Source organism: Papaver somniferum, chromosome 2 (genome assembly GCF_003573695.1).
Source record: "Papaver somniferum cultivar HN1 chromosome 2, ASM357369v1, whole genome shotgun sequence".
Classification (NCBI taxonomy): Eukaryota; Viridiplantae; Streptophyta; class Magnoliopsida; order Ranunculales; family Papaveraceae; genus Papaver; species Papaver somniferum.
In genome coordinates, this window is record NC_039359.1 from 73,348,805 (window position 1) to 73,369,421 (window position 20,617).

A 20,617-nucleotide genomic window follows, 5' to 3' on the forward strand; every position below is an offset into this window, starting at 1 on the left:
ATAGTATAAAGTGAAATTCAAATAAAAGGAAAAAAAATAGAAATTGAGACATAAGAGCCTACTATAATATAGACCCGAGCCTACTATTGGTGCTAGTACGACTTATGAATATAACACTAGCACCAATAGTAGGCTCTTATGTCTCAATTTAAACCATCATCCATTTTACATGCATCAAAATTTTAAAATACTAAACTTCTTTTAAAACCTACTTTATCATTGGCATTTATCATTATACCCGGGACCTCCATAGTAAAATCCGTATCCATTTGTATCATGATGGTTGTTGTCAATTTCCAAGCTATAGCAGTTTGGATTTGTCACTCTCATCCCCACATTTTCAGGATCCTTGGTCATGTTGTTTTCATCAACTATTTGAACCCAATTAAAATAACTCGATGTTTTCAATCTACCCTCTGAAGGGAAATGACCGCTACCCATTTGTGTCGAAGTATGTCGTCCTTTACTTTTGTGGTTCGAGATTTATCCACCAAAATGTATTTTTTTTGTTGTCGTTGATAATTCTGTGAAAAGGGAATTTGGATAATATCTGACTAGATTACCTTGTATTTGGACCCACCATTGTCCACCAATTTGGTCCTGCCAAATTACTCAACATTATATATAGACCAAAGTTTGTAATGAGTATAAAATTTGATCGCTTGTATTTTCTTACTTTGTGAATACTGAAGCTGGCATCTTTCTGGGCGCCATTGAAAGTGGATACCTCTGTGAAACTTCCACCAAGTCAGAAATTTGATGCTGTTTGCACAAAACCATCACATTGGAGGTCGTAGCAACCCGAGTTCTTGTATCCGTCATTCTAAAAGAAAAGAAATCAAATGGTTTGATCTTTTTGAGAAAATAATACCAAACAATAATATATGTCTTTCAAGATGTCCTCGTCAATAGGACATTCCGTATAACGAAAAAGATAATAATACTTACAGTCCAGTATATAAAAAATCTAGTCTGATCGTCGTCATATACGTATGGGTTCACCTAATAAAAAACAAAGAAAAAATTCAATGGTGCCAAATAAGAGGACATAAATTTACTTGTGTATAATTTTTGGCGTATAATTTACCGTCCATCTGGCTTCAACAGTGTTTTTTACTTCGTTGTCACCGGCTGTAACCCAAATTTGGGATATACTTATTTCGGTTGATGTTTCTGTAACCGGTTTCCAAATATTTATTTTAGCTTGTGCTCCAAGGAAATTTCCATTAACCTCGATTACCGCATACTGAAAAGTGTATTTATGCACATATAAGAAAATGTTTCGATAATTATATATATACATGTACAGAAAGTAACGTAAAGTAAACTAATAATAACAATATATGGTATGGGATTATGTATACCTCATGGCTGCTTCCAATTTCTTTTGGAAGTGATGCATTAAGAGTTTTATAAGGTGATAATTTTGGATGATCATATTTACGGAAATTTATTGGATTATAATTTTTTCCTTTCCTCCGTATAGGGATAGTTCCTTCCGGACATGATCCATATTTATGCCAAGATTGTGTAAGTGGAAACGTGCCGAAATTATTTGATTTCATTTCTTTCGGGTACGAATTTGGTTTCACCTATTTCACAACAAAAAAATAAAATAATTTTGTAAGAGTTAAAATAAAACATATAAGATATTATAAGAAAAATATGTATACATATTAAACCTGTATTTTGTGATTATGAAGCAAAGGATGGCTAAGACTAGGCTGTTTGTGTATATCATAACAATCGATGATCTCATTATTTTCCACCTCCAAAAAAAAAATAAAAAAAAATCCATAAACATAAGATTAACTTTGGAATAAGAATGAATCTATCCATAAACATAAGATTAATTACATACACAGTATTGCATGTAAAAACAATACTTCACCTTAATAGTGTTTATTATTGCTTTGTTCATCGTGTCTAGTGCCATTCTTCCTTCAACTAATTCTTCATTGATGATTATCATTAATGTGAATAGCCAGCATGTTAAGCCAAACAAGTTCGACATCATCAAACAAATGTGATATGATTTTTTTTTTATTTTTTCTTTGCTAAGCAACGATATGATTAATGAAGAAGAATGGTTAAAAGATTATATAGTCTTTCTGACATTAATGCTATAATATTTGCTATTAATACTATAATATTTGTAAATATTATAACATTAAAAAGAAATATTAACACCACCATAATTTGCAATTAAATTTGTAAATATTATAGTACTGCAATATTTTCAATTGATATATATTTTCAATTAAATTTCATTTAAATACTATAATATTATAATATTTGTAATTAAATTTCATTTAAATACTATTCTATTTAAAAAAAATTTTACCTTAAATTGATACTACTCCCTCCGTCCCTATTATGTAGGCGGAGTTTTGAAAATTTCTTGTCCCATTATATATGCAGAAATCTAATTCCAAGACATTTTTTCCACCTTTACCTTTAATTAAATAACATGGGTATTATCACAATCAAGTTTATTTTTTTAGTATTGGAAATTGGATAAAGGGTAAAACAAAAAAGTGAATGGAAATTGAAAAAAATTCTTATACTAAGAGAAAACCGATTCCTATAGTGCCACTTAGGAATCGGTCTATGTGCATGTATCGTGCTTTCCAATTTTTACAATAGGATTATGTAGCAAGTAATATATGCTCCGATTATGGTGTTCTTCGCGAATTAAAACATCGTCCCATAATCCGTCTACGAGTGCATAAAGATCCACCTGTTCTGGGCTTATTGTTTTTAGAAAAAAAAAATCGTCTTTTGATGGCAAATTAAGATTGGTTGATTTCTAAATTAATAAAATTAAACATCTCTTAATCAACCGAATTAATAATAATTAATAAGGATCAAATTAGCCATCAAGTAAAAATTCGGCTAAAGGACTTTCTAATTTACTTTCTAATGACCATATTTTGTCTTTTAATGATAGACCGGCCATAGCCCTTAAATTAGGGAGGTTCACAAAGCTCCCCGTCTTTCTTTCTTGCTCCATCGTGGCTTTGACTGGTTGGACATTAATTCAAAAAAGAAGGGAAGCTTACGAGGTTCTGACTTCTATGACCCTATTTTTGAAAAATAGGCTAGGTCGGAAAGCTACAACTGTGAAAGAGCTCAGCTTTTGCCCACTGGAACAGGTGGTTTCTGCCCGGTTAGGGGGTAATTTACGCTAGGTAGGAAATCATGCATACTCTTTTTAGGGTTATACGACACTTTTCATTAGTTTCAGTGGCAATTGAGTTCTTGGTTGCAGGCCTGGGCCTCTAAAGACCCGATGTGATCTCTAGACTAGATTCCCCTTTGCCTTACCCTGGGATAAGTTTGTTGTTTCTTCCATCAATCATCCGGATCTATGCCGTAGAGGATCATGGTTTCGAGGGTCATCCATTACGAAAAGACCTTCCTCTAAGTGGATATGTGGAAGTACGCTATGATGATCCAGAGAAACGTGTGGTTTCTGAACTCATTGAGATGACCCAAGAAAATGACCCAAGAATTTCGCTATTTCGATTGTGCGAGTCCTTGGGAAGAGCGTAGCGACGTCCACGTCTAATTAAGAATAGATTAAATCCAAGTCCAGGAATCAATAGGAAATGCTATGATTCTATGAGTAAAGGAATACAGAAAAATTTAAACTACAACTTGCACTATGGGTGCATGCCAATTGCTGACCAAGAGAAAAATCTATATAGAACACACTTGACATCAAGAGATAATCCATCGATTTTTTTTGAACCATCCATATAAAACATACTTGGCATCATCAGTTAACCTATTAGTAGTCCTATTGCCTTGAAAAAGTCGTCCACACAGACCACCGTATTGCAAAAGAAATCAAGTCCCACAATTGCCATTTTTTTCTTTTTTGCTCCTCTTCTTCTTTCTCCATTGCCATAGAAAGTTCTAACTGAATCAGGAAAAGTAAGACCAAAGCCAAAACAATCGATGAAACAATTTCATATATTTTTCACCACTTCACAAGATCTTTCGATTATACAACACTTATGATCTCTAAAACTAGGGTTACTCCCAACAAGCTGGATATGCCTAATCTAATTGTGGACTACCATAAAAGGAAAAAACGCCACTACCACCTGTTCAAGCAGCTTATGGTCATACTAGCTAACATCTCAACTAACCATCTCAAGTGGCCTAGGAAGCGGAAATGCTCAGAGCGATCCTGATGCAAACAGGAAATTTGCAGCCACAGACTAGTATCTTCTCGGGATCAGCGAAGATGTTATGTGTGCACCGCTGCGGCTCAAACTGTGGTTACGGAACATAACAAGTGGACTATTTTTGCTACTGGAATGGAACTGCAGTTGCATCTGGAAATCCTTATATATGAAACTCTTTCCGGTCAAGTTCAATGTTTCCATGAGCAAACAGTTTTTGTTCCAAGTACTTCATATACTTAGCTCTTTATTTTCTTTCGATTACATTTTCCTCAACACTCAACAGTCTCGTCCTTTTATATAAACAAGCTGGCTGGCGAAGTGGGGAATGTTGGGCCATTCCATAGCTGAAACCTTATCACTGAAAAAAAAAAAAAGGAAGCGCAGCTGCAAAGACCAACTTCTGGAAGGAGAAATGACAACTTGCATGTACCAGCCGCAGTGTTTAGAGCATTAAAAATGTAAACTAAACCAAAACTTTATACTGAATTCATAAACTAACAATCTGCTGTTGTAGGCTGAAAGAACCTCTTTATACTGAATTCATCAAAATGATAATAAGCCAGAGCTTCGATTCATGTCCCCGCAATAGATGCTATTTGAGAATGAACCACCGCTATTCTTGAGGAATCCCGCTGAAATCATGTACATAATCCCAAGACCTATCCCCCATCCAAATGGTGAGTACAGGATTCGCAGGATCAACAAATTCATTCTCCTTCTCACGAACAAGTATTGATCTATGTTTATAAGAAAATGTTTCGCGTACATTCCACATCCTGCAACTGCTGCAGCTACAACTCACTGCGGAGAGAGAGAAATTAGGGCTTTCACAAGCTGCGGAGAGATCGATCAAGTTTGTTAACTTCAGAGAGAGAGAGAGAGAGTGAAAGAACTCACTGTTTCTTTTCTAGTTGGTGCATTTCCTTTTTCAAAAATCACGGAATATGGGTCTATGCCCGGGTCATAGGGGAAACTCCAACCAAAATTGTACTGGGTGCGGTTTAAACCGTTTCTGCTGTGAGAATCCGAGTGTTCTCTAGTTACTTCTTTGCACTCATGAACAGAAGTAGACAATACTGGGTTCCTCGGAAAACAGGATATTTAAATTAGAAAGATGTTTCAATTATCTATTAATTTGAGCAGAAAGATTTAGGAACCAATAATATAGGGTTATATACACAATGAAGTTATCCTCGGAAATTTTCAGGACACAAGGGAGCACAAGGTTGATATATTACCTAAAGTTAATGTACAAATATCTAAGATGATCTTTTTCCTTGAAAGAAAGAGGAGGGAGTGGGGAAACCAAAATTACACTCTGTTCAGTTATGCCTGAGGTTGTCTTCCAAAACGATGTTAAGGATGCAAAAGTTTCTATTTTATTCCTGCAAATCAATGGGAAAAGAATACCAATAAAGCTGAATATTCAACAAAGAGATAGAGAAGAAGACAGGCACAATCTGGTGATGTAATAACTCACCAGTGAAAAGCGCAAGCCAGCAGTTCCCTGATGACATCCTACACAGCAGCAGATGAGAACTGATCTCCCTTTACTGACACATACTTTCTCGATACATTTGATGTTAGATTAATAAAGGGAACTAGATGCCAAGCCACACCTAGTCTGCCCGGTATTGTATGTAAAATCATGATGCTCACTCATCAAAAATCTGAGTCTGAATCAATGGACAGGTATAATCTTGGTTGCACTGACCAGGCCTGACGCGGAAACGAGAAAGGGCTTGCAGATTTCTGCTGATTTGTTGTCGTCCTATCAGACCTCTCGGCTCTCGCCATTTGAACTCGGAAGCGACGATGCTGCAGTAAGGAAGAAAAAGGACATGTCAGCACCAATAACAAAGAAAGGTAAATATGCTTCAAGGATGGATGATTTTATTAGCCATTGGTTCTAAGTCATTCGCCTAGGTTTCCTAATTGGCGGCAGCCGAATCATAAGCAACACCTACCGATACATCAGAGTTCTTAATGCGAATAATATAGCAAAGGAAGAGAGTAACTGTGGACTCCAACCTACCCTCCTTAGACTCAGACTCGTGTCCTGCATTCAAACCATTTGTGGCTGCCGACCGATCATGACCAACCCTAAGAGATATCCAGTCTTCCTCGCGTATTTTAATCAAGCTCATTGCCATTGTTGGGCAGGAAATCAAATTTCCCACCAACATCTCGATTAGCATTTTAATCATCAACGTCTCTAACACTTCCAGTGCCACTGCTGCTCCTAAGAATGCCTCCTCCGCTATGAATATCTTCTAGCTGACTGTCAGGAGAGAGAGTTAGCAATTCAGGTTTCTTAACTTCCCATGTCCCGTTTGAATTCTTCTTGATTCATAATTTAAAAGGGCTTTGTTCTTCGGAAGGTCCATCATGTTTGATCTGCTTTGAGCTCTCCAAGTCAGGTTTAATGTTTTTGCCTGTCTCAACGGAAAGGGAACCATCAGGGAAGTGCCACTGTGCAAGATCCATATGCTCTCTATCATTCATCGCACGCCAAGAACCATCTGGCTTGACGTCTATCTCTGTTACATCTTCTCCACAACTACCCATCTGACAAAACATGAAAAGTCAGTTGAAATATATTATGTTAACTAAAGACACACTAGCGGCCTGGATAAAATCTGCAAAGAAAAAACAGGAGATGAAGAGTAAGCAGTACCATGGCTGTGATGCGATGCGATTGAAATACGGGTCAATAATCATATGCTCCAAGGTGTAGTTTTTGAGGAAAATGGGGCACTGCCACTAGAAATAAAGTAGGCTTATTCAGCTCTTAACAACAAGACAAGCACAGAGACGGGAAAAAAGTAACCAATTATATTGCTTACCTTCCTAGACTTTTGGTTAAGTTCTACAAAAGATTCAAGGTCAATACAGCCCATGTGAATACAAGGTTTGAACCTTCCCGCAATTTTGATTCGCGAACCACTCATCTGCCATCTCCAAACTTAATTGTATTTATCCACTTGAATATAGTCTATAACTATACGTTATGTAATTCACTAGGTTCCAGATCACTATCACTATCTGCATTTTCCGCATCATTACCACCCCCTATGCAACGACAAACACGGGCATGTGCATCTTCAAAATGCTCACCATCCAGCTCTTTTGGTATCAAGTTGAGAACCTAGTGAAACGTTACAGAAACCTCTTTGAAGCTCGCAAGCAATTAACCATTTACTTCTAGCAAAGTACTCCCCCATATCAAATTTATTAAGTGATACTTTAGGGGCAGGGGGGATGTTATGTTTATGTATCAAGTTAAGTGATACTTCACCTTTCTACCAAAGGATCTAACAAATGCCCTTATATCAAATATTATACTTCTAGGAATTAACAAACATTCCAAGGAAATTGTTACACGGATATAAAGGGGTGGAAAAAAGAATTATCTCACCATTTCTTAATCTGTATGCAACAGGCAAAAGTATCATGTAAATTGATATGGAGGGAGTATCACTTAGGGGCATGCCCAAAACAAAAGCCATACCTGCTGAACTGTTCGGCGCTTCGCAATTATGACCCCCAAGCAGAAGATGCGAGCAGCACATCCTGTCAAAGAGATCTTATTCATCCCCTCCCTCGTACATGTCGTAATCTAACAAGAAAGATATGCTGTCAGGATAACCCTAATGAAGAAACTAACTACTTGCAAGCCCAACAATGAATTATCAAGGTTCGAAAGAGTTATTTGACATTGCTAGCCAGCGGTTAAAAGGAAGATACAAGAAAACTATCACCAAAGCAAGGAAACATAAGAAGTTACAGAAACTCAAGAAAGGAAGGGACTTACTGCAGGACCATCATCACGACTATTAGCTCCTAACAACTGAGAGCCCGCTCTATTGATACTCCAAACTGGCACACCTGTGAATGCAATGTAATATGAAGTATGGCTACTGAGTGAGGAACATACAGCAGGCCTAACGCAACCAGCAGGGCTTCTGAGCCACAGAAGGCTGATGCAAAACAATGTCCAGAGCGAATAACACAGTTGTATGAAATTTTTACAGAACTGTTCAAATCAATCAGTACATATGTTGACAATAACAGCATCAAAAAGAGAGCACATTCCATTAACCTGCAGATCTGAGCCAATGCATTCTTATAACTTTATCATTGAGAAGCATACACAAGGCCTGAAGTAAAGTATAATATCATCGTAGATGAATTTTCAGCTCATTGGAGAAATTCTCAATTTCAAACCATATTTTCTCAAGTAAAGTGGAAAAATAATAGAAACCAACCTGCACATCATATTCGGGTTTCTGTAACAATCTATATCTGCTCGTGTCAGTTGAAATGTCTTTTCTACATTCTGCATTGGATTTGTCCTGCAACACATTGCAGATTCTTTATTAAATCATAAATCTGCATGTCCAGTAGTAATTTCACAAGAAAAAAGGTGTATGCAAAAACGAAAACAATAACACAAGTGTGTGTGTGTATGTGTGTCTTAATGAAGATAGTCTCTCCCAAAATGGATCTTCTTTAACAAGAGCAAACAATACATTGCGCAATTTACTTATCATTAGCGGATCTTTAGTTTGGAATGGCTACCAATTCTATAGGTTTTACCTTGACTTGAGTTCTCAAACCCAACACGATCAAGTATAGAATATGACGAGTAATGACCACAAGACAATATGTAACAAGAATATAGCATCCCCATCTCCATAAAAACTCCAGTTCAGACATCAATTGGTAATATAACAAAAGATCAAAGTAAATCCACTCACCCATCAGTTGGAATACTCAAAGCAGTCAACTTTATAGGAGGTAGTGGATATGTAACCGTCAGCCAAAACCTGTTTATTGAGAAAACTTAGCACATTCAGAAAATTAACTACCATCAAAGTGAAGAACTAAGGAACACTACCACGCTTGGATCATTTATTTATTTTTTGATCGGTCAAAGAGAATTGATTAAAAAGCACACAAGCCGTGTGCGGGCGAATACAACTGGCAAAGAGCGAAAAGCCCACAAAAACAAAAAACCTTAATCAAAAAGTTTCTAAGATGACATAGAGTATCAACAAAAGATGTCACAACTTGTGAGACCTAACAATCCAAGAGCAACTTGTGAAACCTAACAATCCAAAAGCAACTTGAAGACCAGAATGAGTGACCACTGCTTATTGTTAATTAGCATACTCGTCGACATCTTCTATAATTAAACCATCATGGTTTTTTGCAAGATCGGAAAGCATTTCTTTACGACGAGTCTTTTGAGGTGGAAATTCTAATCCCCATGAAGAACCAGAATCCTCAAGTTTATCAGCCGAGACTTTGTTAGGAACGTTAGATCTAGGAGGCTTTTTCTTTCTTAAACTTGAAAGGGTACCATTAGGAAACATACCTGTACCTTTGCATTTCATACTCAATTTCATACCAATTCCTGTCATTACCTTGGACGATGGCGGCTTGGCGATGCTTACCTTTGAACCTTCCAAAACTATTTGGGAAGTGGCTACATCCCCTCCTTCTTCTTCTTCATCTTTTTCTTCTTCTTTTTCTTCGAAACCATGAAACCTGTTATGGGATTCAAACCCAGGGGGAATGGCGGGATCATCAGATGAGGTGCTTGTACCTTCCACAATCGGTTGACCATTTTCAGGAGTAGCATACGGGTGCACTATAGGAATCTGTAAGCGATTCTCATTTTTCTTTTTGCCCGTGCCTTTCTTCCTTTTATAAGTTTCCCACTCACCAAGAACCTTTTCTTTTTCAGATGTCCTCTCACCATTCACACACATCTCTGCAGAGGGATCAATGGCAGAATACGATGCTTTCAGAGTAACACCCCCACTCAATTCATTCTCACAAAGAAGCAAAGAGTACTCATTAACTTCTTCATTACCTGCATTTTCAGTCTCATTTAATCTAAGAGCATCATCCCCTTGCCCAATAACTGCACTCTCGTGCTCTACCTGCGTAATCTTCGCAGCGGCATTCCCCACCTCTATAATCTGTCAACATCATACCCTGCACTCTTTTTCCCTCTAGGAGACCAATTTTTCTTCTTAATTTTGCCTGATGTTGGGCAAGAACCCCTAGAGTGACCAAAGGAAGAGCAAACATCGCATCTTGGTGGCTTCCAAGAGTACTCCACAGAAACTTGAAAATCAACTCCATGAAAAGATATTGGAATACAATCGGGATAGTCGAAATAGCTCATCCTACCTAGATCTAGCTATCGTGTGCTTGTCAGCGAGTAAAGGAACCCCCAAATAGCTAGCTATCTTAAGAAATAGGTTCTTCAAGTTTAGCCAAATTGGGACAGTCTTCATCCCTTGCACTGATTGTTCCACGTGCCATGGTTTGACAGTTTGTTTGAAATGAAAACTGACCCAAGCTCCATGGCAGCGAGTTTATCTTCTTCAAGGTCAAATTCGAAAATGTAAGCATTATCATCGTTCATAGTCACACGAAATTCCCCTTTTGAGTTTCCAAATATTTTTCAGAGCAATCTCAACTGTAGGAAAGTAAACCCTACTACCCACAAAATAGCCAACAAGAAAAGATTCGCATTTCCTAATTTCTTGTGCAAAATCAGCAGCAGACATGGAAAATTTTCTTACCTTGAATTATATTTGGTATGTGGAAGAATAATTTGCTTGTAGAAGCATCACGACAGACGACCTTCTCATTAGTGAGCACTGATTTCCATTCTGCAGACTCAAAGGTTTCAGGTGTAACCCCAGTTGAAGCAGCACCATTTGAAGAAATCAGTGGAAGAAAATCTCCCCTAACCAACCGATATCTTTCTCCTTCTCCAATTACAGAGTCCCTACCATCAGAATTTCCTCCAGCCAAAGCAGATGAAGGATTTGATTTCAAGGGGGGGAATCCTTTAACCCCCTAAATCCATAGCAAAAGAGACCATTCACGAATCACAGATCAGAAATAATGCCTCATACTAGAAATCCAGAAGAAGAGGAATCTAAAGCAAGAAAAATCATGAGAGAGAATCAAGGGAAATAGATTTCTAGGGTTTGGTTTTCTTCTTTCGCCTTATCGCTCTCGGTTTTCTCTCTCCCTATTAGGACGTTGATTAATCTTTTTCGTGTTGGATCATCAGATCTAGGGGTGTCAACGGGTCCGGGTCCTTACGGGTATCATACTATCCAGAACCGGACCCTATTATTTTGCTCAGTTCCGATTCCTACCGGTTCCTGGTCAGGTTCTAAAATCATTAGGCCCAGAACCGGACCCTATTAAGCAGTCGGGTATCTAGCAGTTTCGGGTATTTACCCGGTATGTCATGTTCCATTTTAATATGTATGTAAAACTAAGAAAAACCGTAGATTTTATATCATGTCGCCGCCATCAACCACGAGCAGAGATTAGCACCACCTCCCTGCATCTTCACATTGCAACAATTGAAATATATCAATTCTCCGTTCAAGGTCACATCTTCCCGACACATGAAATAGATTGAACACAACACCCATTCTTCATTCAAGATCTTATTAGCAAACAACGGCTTGAATCTTTTTTTCCCAATTCACAGACAAAAAAGAAGATGTTAAATCTAGCTTACCAACTAATGATACTATAAAAGCTAACAAACCTATTAAAGAATCGATAAAGTAAACCCAAGAAGCCAATCAAATTCATTCAAATCAATGAAGAAATTTATCAAATTCAATTTGGAGTTGTAAATATCAAAAGCCATACACAGAAGTCGTCCAAAAAGATGAGGATAAGTTCGATATGAGATCGGTAGTTATCACTTAGTATGAACTTGGAGGAAAAAGAATTAATTCAAGATTAAAAGATAAAAATGGAGTAGGATATACGTTGATAGTTTTTTTTTCCAGTTAATATATGTATACAAGATAGTGATACAGTGAAGCATAACCTTTCTTTTTTAGGTTTTATAAAATTATGTCGGGTACCCAAGAACCGCAGGTACCCGTCGGCTAGACCAGGTAAACACCGAAAACTAATCGGTTCCTAATCGGGTAGACCCGTCGGGTATTAAAAGTCTTAACGGGTACGTTTTTAGGACCCGGAACCGGATCCGTATGAGCCGGTACCAAACCGGGTCCGGATAAATGGATACCCATTGACAGCCCTAATCAGAACCGTACAACCAGCGAATTGAGCACACTCAAAACTAAGTATAAAATAAAGTAAGGGTATCTTGATAAACTGCCCCACTATCAATTTCGGTTTAATAAATTCACCCCGTTTTTCAACTTTTCAAAACTGCCCCACTGTTAACTTTTCCATCTAATTTAGTTTTCCATCCAATTTTTTTTTATTTACCCTTTACTTGTCATGTTTATCTTCTACTTCATTTTTTCAGGTTCGTCGAACTCGGTTCATGGATTTAGGGTTCGAGATTCAGGGTTAGAGGTTTAAGGTTCAGGGTTCAAAGTTCATGGTTCACGATATAGTTCAGGGTTCAGGGTTAGGGGTTCAGGCTTCGTTGTTCATGGTTCAGGGTTCATGGTTCACGATATAATTCAGGATTAGGGATTTAGGGTTCATGGTTAGGGTTCATAGTTCACGACATAGATCAGGGATAAATATGATTTTTTTAACAGGTGAAATAACTGCCACTTTGCATTTAACGGGATGGAAAGCGTTATTTGAAAAAAACGGGGTACTTTAAAAAAGTGCAAAAAAGCGGGGGCATTTTTTTTACCCTAATTCAAGACTGAATCACTTTATCAAAATTCCCATAAAGTAATTAAGATAGCTCTAACATACGATCTAGATGGAAACGATATAGATTATTGTTTTCATATCATTATTACAGATAGTAAAGAAACTGATGATTACTAATCATCTGAAGTTGGGGAAGGTGGTGGTGAATCAGAAGACATCCTGAGTCGGCGGCAGAACGGATTGGAGAAACTGAAGTGGAAGAAACAACAGCTGATGTTGACCAAGTATTTGAAGGCGTTTTTTCAAGTGCGTGCATATGTCGGAATCGGTAGACCCCAAAGGCTGCCAAAAGTACGAGAACAGTGAACGCTCCACCTAACCCCAGAACAGACGCCCAAGCGTCGTGACTGGCAACATCACTCGCACCACAATCGTTGCATGGAGCTGGTGGATCCCCTCCCTGCACCTATAAATAAAATTGAAATAAATAGATTTTATTATCCAAACAAAGAATAAAGAGAAACAATTAGACTTTTCTTCAAATTAATACTATTAATGGTGTAAGTTCTTCTTTATTTAGCTACTGCAACACTAAATCTTTCTGCACCTTTAGTAACAAACGAATAATTGAAGTTAGCAATTAGGATATGAACACCACAAACAGCACACAGAAAATGATGGACGGTATAAACATTAATGATTTTTTTTTTACATAATTCATGAAATCCAAACTTTGCAACTCAAAGCATCTTACACATAATAATCAGATTGAGAGAATAAGGATCATCTTAGTTAACAAATTCACTTACTGCAGATAACGGAAATGAGGAGGACGAGATGAGAATGAGGAAGAGAAGCATCGTGTAGCCGCCCATCTTAATTATGCTTGTACGTAGAATAATGATGAAGAACAAAAAAATGGACGAGAAATGAGAAAATAGTAGCTACTATCATACAAGCATTTTCATAAAAGACTAGTTCAACTTACAAAATCCATCTCCCATTGAGCTATACAGGTCAACACCATTCATCCACAAGACTAGTTCAGCCATCTTCTATTCATCTCTGCAACTCGCCATCAACACCTTTCTAGTCCAACCAACCATTGCAAATTCAACTCACTCAAATCTGTTCATTGTTGCTGTAACTTAAATCTTTCTCTTGAAATATTAATCTCCCACCATGAGACATCGATGCCACCAGCTGCTGGTTGAAGATGCTCAGATTCACCATGTACTCAATCATCTCTTGCATCTTCTTCTTGCTCTCTGGACTGTGAACTCCGGTAAATCCTCATGGTTCTAACCCCTATTCTCTTGAATAGAAATGAAGACGCTGCTGCAATAAGAGAGATTATGCCTTTCCGGATGCTTTAAAACATTCACACAGAGCTTGTGATGATGATGAAGACACGTCCATTATTTTCTTTAGTCCACTAACAGGGTCTTGTGGCTCTCTCTGAACGTTGGTCATGGGCTTGGATGCAAGTTGCCAGCAATGTAATGTGACTGCTAGTTTGGAAGCTGCAAATAATTGAGCTGTCTCTCTCCAGTGCCGAAAGTGACACTAGTCATTTTTGTCACAAACGCTCTTATAGCATTCAATTTAACCATTTATCCTCCGGTGATACGAATTGCTTGTACTTTCTACAAAAGCACTAAATTATTACTATTAGTCAAAATATCGAGTTCTAGCTGATATGAATGTGGGTATAAAATGTCGCACCAATGTGCTTATGGCTGACCAACCCTGATCTTCTTTGTAACACTCCACCTGCAATTGATTAAACACGGCAGACATTCAGTTGCTCTGCAAAAGCGAAAAAGAAAAAAATGAGGATCGCGCATGGAAAAAAAAAATCAATACCGTGTCTGTCAATAATTTGCCATCTTTCAGGCCTGAAATAACAAAGATTGATTCTCCAGTTGCATATCCCCTAGCTTCCTTCATTTCATCACTTACTATCCATGAGTTCTTACGAGGATCAAATACCTCAACGCTTGAAACCATGTTCTCTCCGTTATAGCCTCCTACCGCGTATCTGCAGAGGAAGTTAGGAAAATGAATGTTGTTGAAACCATGAGCAAGTGTTTTACAAACACACCAACTATATCTACCGAATACTGACAAGCCCCACTGCCCCATCACTGACCATGCACGTAGTGGTTGTTTAGAGTTTCATTCAATTGACATTTTCACTAGGGGAATCAAACCAGCTCTCTCATAAGGAGAAGAAAGCAGTACCACTGTAACACTGTTAGAACACACACATAAAATAAGAAACCCAAGTCCAAAAGGTCAACACAACTCCACGAATTGTTGCGAACTGGCATAACTCCATAATTACACGCTTAAAATGTATGTATACAGCTGGTAAAAATGAAAACCTTAGTTTTGAACACCAAACTTTGTCCAGGACACGCAGCATTCTTCTCTGGAAGTTCTACTCAACTACCGCTTACATGTAGGCATGCACATTATATATAGCACTCTGATGCCTGCCTACCGACATGCTTCTAGAAATCGGAACTTTTTCTATCATCCTCTGAGGAAACACGTGCACTGAGACTCAGTGGTACTAAGTTACGATTAATTTGTAAAACATGCGGAGTAAATCATAAGTTGGGTTCAAACAGGAACAAGGATAAGGTTTATGTCCAACAACCACTGAAAAGTTATTGGACTGCAATTTAAAACAACTTTAAAGATTTCATTATCAGATTCAAGCCAATCTTCCTTGTAATGAATGTACTCCTCACCTCCACCTATTAGTGGAAAATCGGCCTCACCTACAGGGAAATTGCCTACCTCTACCTCGAATTTTCTAACGCATTGAGTTTTTTTATCGACAACAACATGATGCCATAGTTTCTGTATATCGACCTCATTAACCAAATACTCCTAGCAGCACAAAATCCATATAATTTACCTTGAAAGCAAAGCAAGGACTCAACGGATCCTGGCCAATCACCATTTGCACACAAATCCTTTATTTTCCATTGTTTGTCTCCAGGCCGACAGAAAACTAGAATGTGCCTCTAAAAAGGATACCGTGCTGTCGTCATTGAGGTCAGCATTACTAGTACTTTGAAGAGGTGTCGAGGATAACACTAAATCGTAAGTATAAAAAATATTCTTTTGATTCTGATTCGGTAGGAAAAGACTGACAATCGAGCTTAGCTAATTGAATAGTTTCTGAAGATACAGGGTTCCACAAGAAACAATCATCTAAATTTGAGTTAGCTACAGAATACTCAGCCTTATCTTCAACATTACCAATAACGATTAGCCATCCTTGATGACAAGTTTTATGATAACATGCTCTACCTCGCATCTCAGGTATAGACTTAATGCAATTTCTATTATTAGGTTCACACTTCACAAGGATTATAAAAACTCTGAAATTTCCTACCTTTTCCATGTGGAAAAACAAGCCAAGGTGCTGCCTTCGGAACCGGTGAATATTGCCGTTCACTTCTCTCATTTGACACCTTTGCTGGTACGAACGGTGACTTTACTTGCTTGTCCATGAAAGCTGTCGCACACAAAAAAGATAAGAGAATAGCGTGTAAATTTTAGTACATATACGTTCTTGAATAGGCAACCTAGTTCCAACTTCCATATTCAGTGTTACTGGCTTTGAATAGGAAAGACTCTTTGATTTTTAGAATTTGCAAATAAATAGAAGTCCTTTTCAGAAACGGGAACCGAAGAATGACCGGAATCGGGAAGACATGTTCCATTCAAATAAGGAAAGTTAGTAGCCTATATAAAGCCGTCTGAGGCGTGGTTTTATTTATTATCTTCTCATTCATTCAGAGAGACTTCCTTCTGTGTGCGTTTAAAGTTGTAGAGGAGAAAAAATTTAGGGCAAAAATTTGTTTCGCGATGGAAAACAAATTCGAAGGTGTAAATTCTGATTCAACTTCATCTTCATCATCATCGAATTGTGGGTTTAAGGTTAAAAGAAGTAGGGGTAATGAAGAAGATGAAGTTAGTTTTAAGAAGGCGAAATTTGTATTGCCCGAAGGGTTTCTTGAACCACTTGATGATCAGGAAATATTAGCACCACTTCCATTATCCGTCAGGATGCCTGATTCTGGCAAAACTATTCAATTCTCAGTTCCACCTTTACCGTACAGTAAGCAGTTTTGGAAGGCAGGGGACTACGAAGATATTGCATCAACCCGCAGAGGAGGCGGCGCCACCACTTTAATCGAGGGCATGGATCATGTCAGAGTGCATCCGAGGTTTCTGCACTCCAATGCCACAAGTCATAAGTGGGTTCTTGGTGCGGTTGCAGAACTGCTCGATAATTCAATAGACGAGGTGAGCAATGGTGCTACTTACTGCAATATTGATGTGCGATTGAATAAGAAAGATGGTTCCAGGATGTTGGTGGTGGAAGATAATGGCGGTGGCATGTCTCCAGAAAGAATGCGACACTGTATGTCTCTCGGGTATTCTGCAAAAAGTAAATTGGCGAATACGATTGGTCAGTATGGGAATGGTTTTAAGACTAGTACAATGAGGTGTGGAGCTGATGTTATTGTGTTTTCGCGGTGTCCTGGAAAAGATGGAAGAAGCGCTACTCAAAGCATTGGGCTGCTGTCTTACACATTCCTGACAAGCACTGGCAAGGAGGATATTGTAGTTCCCATGCTTGATTATCAATGGGAAGGGAATCAATGGAGCAGGATATCTTCGCCTTCAGTCGATTCGAAGAAGAATGTTGAAACAATAGTGCAGTGGTCTCCTTACGTAAGTGAAGCCGATCTTTTGCAGCAGTTCAATTTGATTAAAGATCAAGGTACTCGGATAATCATATACAATCTTTGGCAAGATGAGGCCGGTGATCTCGAGCTTGATTTCGAATCTGATGTTCATGACATTCAAATTAGAGGCGTCGACAGAGACGAAAAGAAGATACAAATGGCAAAGGATTATCCTAATTCCAGAATCTTTTTAACTTACACACATTCATTGAGGAGTTACTCTTCCATTCTGTATCTCAGGCGTCCACCAGGCTTTCGGATCATTTTGCGCGGTAAGGATGTCGTGCACCACAACCTTGTGGATGATATGATAAAGAAAAAAGATGTCAATTACAAACCAACTGGTGTTGACAGTGCTGAGGTGAACGCAAATAAGGGAGTGCTAGGAAAAATGGGGTTCCATAAGGATGCGGAAGCACATCTTGACATCCAGGGGTTCAATGTGTATCACAGGAACAGACTAATCAAGGCATTCTGGAGAGTCTGGAACGCTGCATCAAGTGGAGGCCGTGGGGTTATAGGTCAGCTGGAAGCTAACTTTGTCAAGCCAGCACATGACAAGCAAGATTTTGAGCGAACCGTCGTGCTTTCGAGACTGGAGACGAAATTAATGAATTTGCAGAAAAGTTACTGGAATGAGAACAAACGTTATATTGGTTATGTTGACTTGAAAGTGAACGATACGCCGGTAAAAGGGAAATCACCAACTCGACCTGACTTGTCGAATTCCAACTCTCCGGCCAAGGAGATTCCAACCCCAGATATGGAGAAGTGTAACACCCAGGCTAAAAGAGAGACACAAAGATCTATGAATAATATGGGTACAAGAACTGTCGAGAATGGAAAAGAACCAGTTGTCAATCACAAGGAGAAGCCAGTTGAGCAGAACTTGGCCAAGAATGTAATTTATGCAAAAGAATCAGGTGTCTGTCAGATGGAGAAGCCAGTTGTGCAGAACTTGGCTGCAAAAAGAAATGAAGAAGTAGCTGATTCGGGTACGACTTACGTGGATAATAATCGCAAAAGGAAGAACAGAGAAGAGCATACAAGCGAACCGAGCGATATGAATTGTAAACGAGTCAGTGCTAGAGTGCCTGAAGATCAAATAAAGGTACCTCCCCAGGCATATGCAGCTCTTGTACGTGAATTGCAAGTAGAGAATCGTGAATTGAAAGAGAGGATTAAAGAACTCGAGGAGAAGCACCAAGAGAAATGCCGATCCTTGGAAGCTCAACTTGCAGAATCAAAGGAGAAGTTTGAGGAACTGAACAAAGAGCAAGAGGCGCTTATTGAAATATTTGCAGAGGAAAGGACTCGACGAGATGCTGCAGAAGAAAACTTTAAGAACAAATTGAAGGATGCATCTAAAACCATACATGAGCTGCAGGACAAGCTTTCCAGTTTTGAGAAGAACCAGTAAACAGAAAATCACTGATCCCTCTCTTCCACGACCCTTGAAATTTAATTGCTCAATTTGTTTGTTAATATATTTATATTCTATATTGTTATTGAAGATTCTTTTTTTATTAGTATGCCATCTTTCCTTGAAGTTCTTGTCTGAATAGATTTGAGTAATCCAGACTCTAGAGACCCAGAATTACTCTCCAAAATAAGATATCAACAAGTTACTCAAAAGAGAGAAAAAACTGAGTTCCAAAGTAAAACTGAAAATTTTCGCAAACCATAAATTTCCGCATACTTATTAACATGTGCGGTATCTCACTCCTACATTCTGCCTCTTCTCATTTCGCTAATTCTACAGGGTGAGCGATATGAGAAACTCCTACCCTATATTATCGCATATGCTTGTCTTTTCATATTTTTCTTTGCCGACAATTTTCCGGAATTCCGTCTTCCCTTGTTTACGCGTGTCTTTTTAACCATTCATTTTTTGACACATCTTTTTAACCGCTTGTTTCTATCCATTCATTTTCTCGCATTAATGAGAAGTAATTTTGAAAAACGGGACACACTTTCCCTATATATCTTCCTTTATCCTCATTTTCATTCTTTTTATTTCTTTTACTCTTCTTCGTCTTCTCTGCTACTGTTCTTTATCAAATAACCTCCATTCCCATTCTTTAATGGCTCCTGCTGGTAAAAAGATGGAGACAAAATTTACCAAATTAAATGGCGAACTTCATTCGAAAGGTTATACACTTTCTCTTCCTCCATCAACTGATTATTCCTCCAAACTTAATTTTGATTTGATCAACTCTGAACAGTGGAATAATCAGAGAGTCATTGTTTCATTAGGGCAACTTCAAATTCTTCCAATTCCCATGTATAACCTTGAAATTCCTCTTTTTTATAAAATTTTTGTTGATGAGAGATTCGCACGGGTAATATTTCAACTGAGTGGTGATGCGATTAGAATAGCATTAGAATATTCTCGTCGCGCAGCTGGATTAGAGTCCTCTTACTTTTATGAGGTCCGAAACAAATTGTATCGCGATAAAGTTATTGATCCCATTGAATATACTCTTGATAATTTCTTCAATCATTATTATGTTGGGCTTATGAAAAGTAATTCAACCAAATGGTCCGTTCGCTTAAGAAGAAAAGTCCCACTATTTTAGAAGGTCCCTACATTTCTGGTAAAGCTGCGGATGGTTCTGATCTTCCGCTTCTCGATAATCTTTCTTCTTATCAACCTTGGAAGTTCTCATTGTCCGAGAGTGAGACAAAGAAAGTGGTATGTAATTTTCGCATAAGTATTCTCAATCTCGCATAATCTTTCTTCTAATTTCTTATTTTCCTGTATTTTTCTTTTGTAGGCTACTAAGAAGGCCAAAATTTCACACAATGCATCACCTTTGTAGAAAAAGAAAGTAAGAAACATCATTTTTAATTTTAACAATATTGTTTCCTCTGTTTCTTATCTTGGTTATTCGCATAGGTGAAATCTTTGGGTGATAAGACTTCGGGCAAGGGTAAGAATATTCTAAAGAAAACCGTGTCTAAGTCTAAGTCTTCATCCAAAACGACTTCGTCCATGGATGATCT

The 20,617-nt window shown here is 38.1% G+C and overlaps 2 protein-coding genes and 1 long non-coding RNA gene across 5 annotated transcripts; 1 reads left to right on the top strand and 2 right to left on the bottom strand.

Moving 5' to 3' along the window:
• Positions 1-5,298: 5,298 nt before the first annotated feature.
• On the bottom strand, positions 5,299-11,255 carry LOC113348031. Its single transcript, XR_003359430.1, has 10 exons — positions 10,799-11,255; positions 8,957-9,025; positions 8,465-8,551; positions 8,011-8,084; positions 7,708-7,815; positions 7,043-7,344; positions 6,874-6,959; positions 6,232-6,764; positions 5,677-6,014; positions 5,299-5,581 (listed from the first exon to the last, which is right to left on the bottom strand). It is a non-coding gene; the product is annotated as an uncharacterized LOC113348031 (long non-coding RNA).
• Positions 11,256-12,863: 1,608 nt separating this feature from the next.
• LOC113353529 lies at positions 12,864-14,261 on the bottom strand. Of its 3 annotated transcripts, XM_026597099.1 has the most exons (3): positions 13,825-14,261; positions 13,646-13,721; positions 12,864-13,302 (listed from the first exon to the last, which is right to left on the bottom strand). In XM_026597099.1, exons 2-3 carry the CDS (start codon positions 13,709-13,711, stop codon positions 12,982-12,984), a joined length of 387 nt encoding a protein of 128 aa, XP_026452884.1. In that variant the 5' UTR covers positions 13,712-13,721; positions 13,825-14,261; the 3' UTR covers positions 12,864-12,981. The 3 variants fall into 3 exon arrangements, with proteins under 3 accessions (XP_026452884.1, XP_026452885.1, XP_026452883.1); XM_026597100.1 differs by lacking the exon at positions 13,646-13,721; XM_026597098.1 differs by having other exon boundaries at positions 13,646-14,261.
• Positions 14,262-16,724: 2,463 nt separating this feature from the next.
• On the top strand, positions 16,725-19,031 carry LOC113351383 (protein MICRORCHIDIA 7-like). Its single transcript, XM_026595378.1, has one exon. The coding sequence runs from the start codon at positions 16,725-16,727 to the stop codon at positions 19,029-19,031; it is 2,307 nt and encodes a 768-aa protein (XP_026451163.1).
• Positions 19,032-20,617: the final 1,586 nt, after the last annotated feature.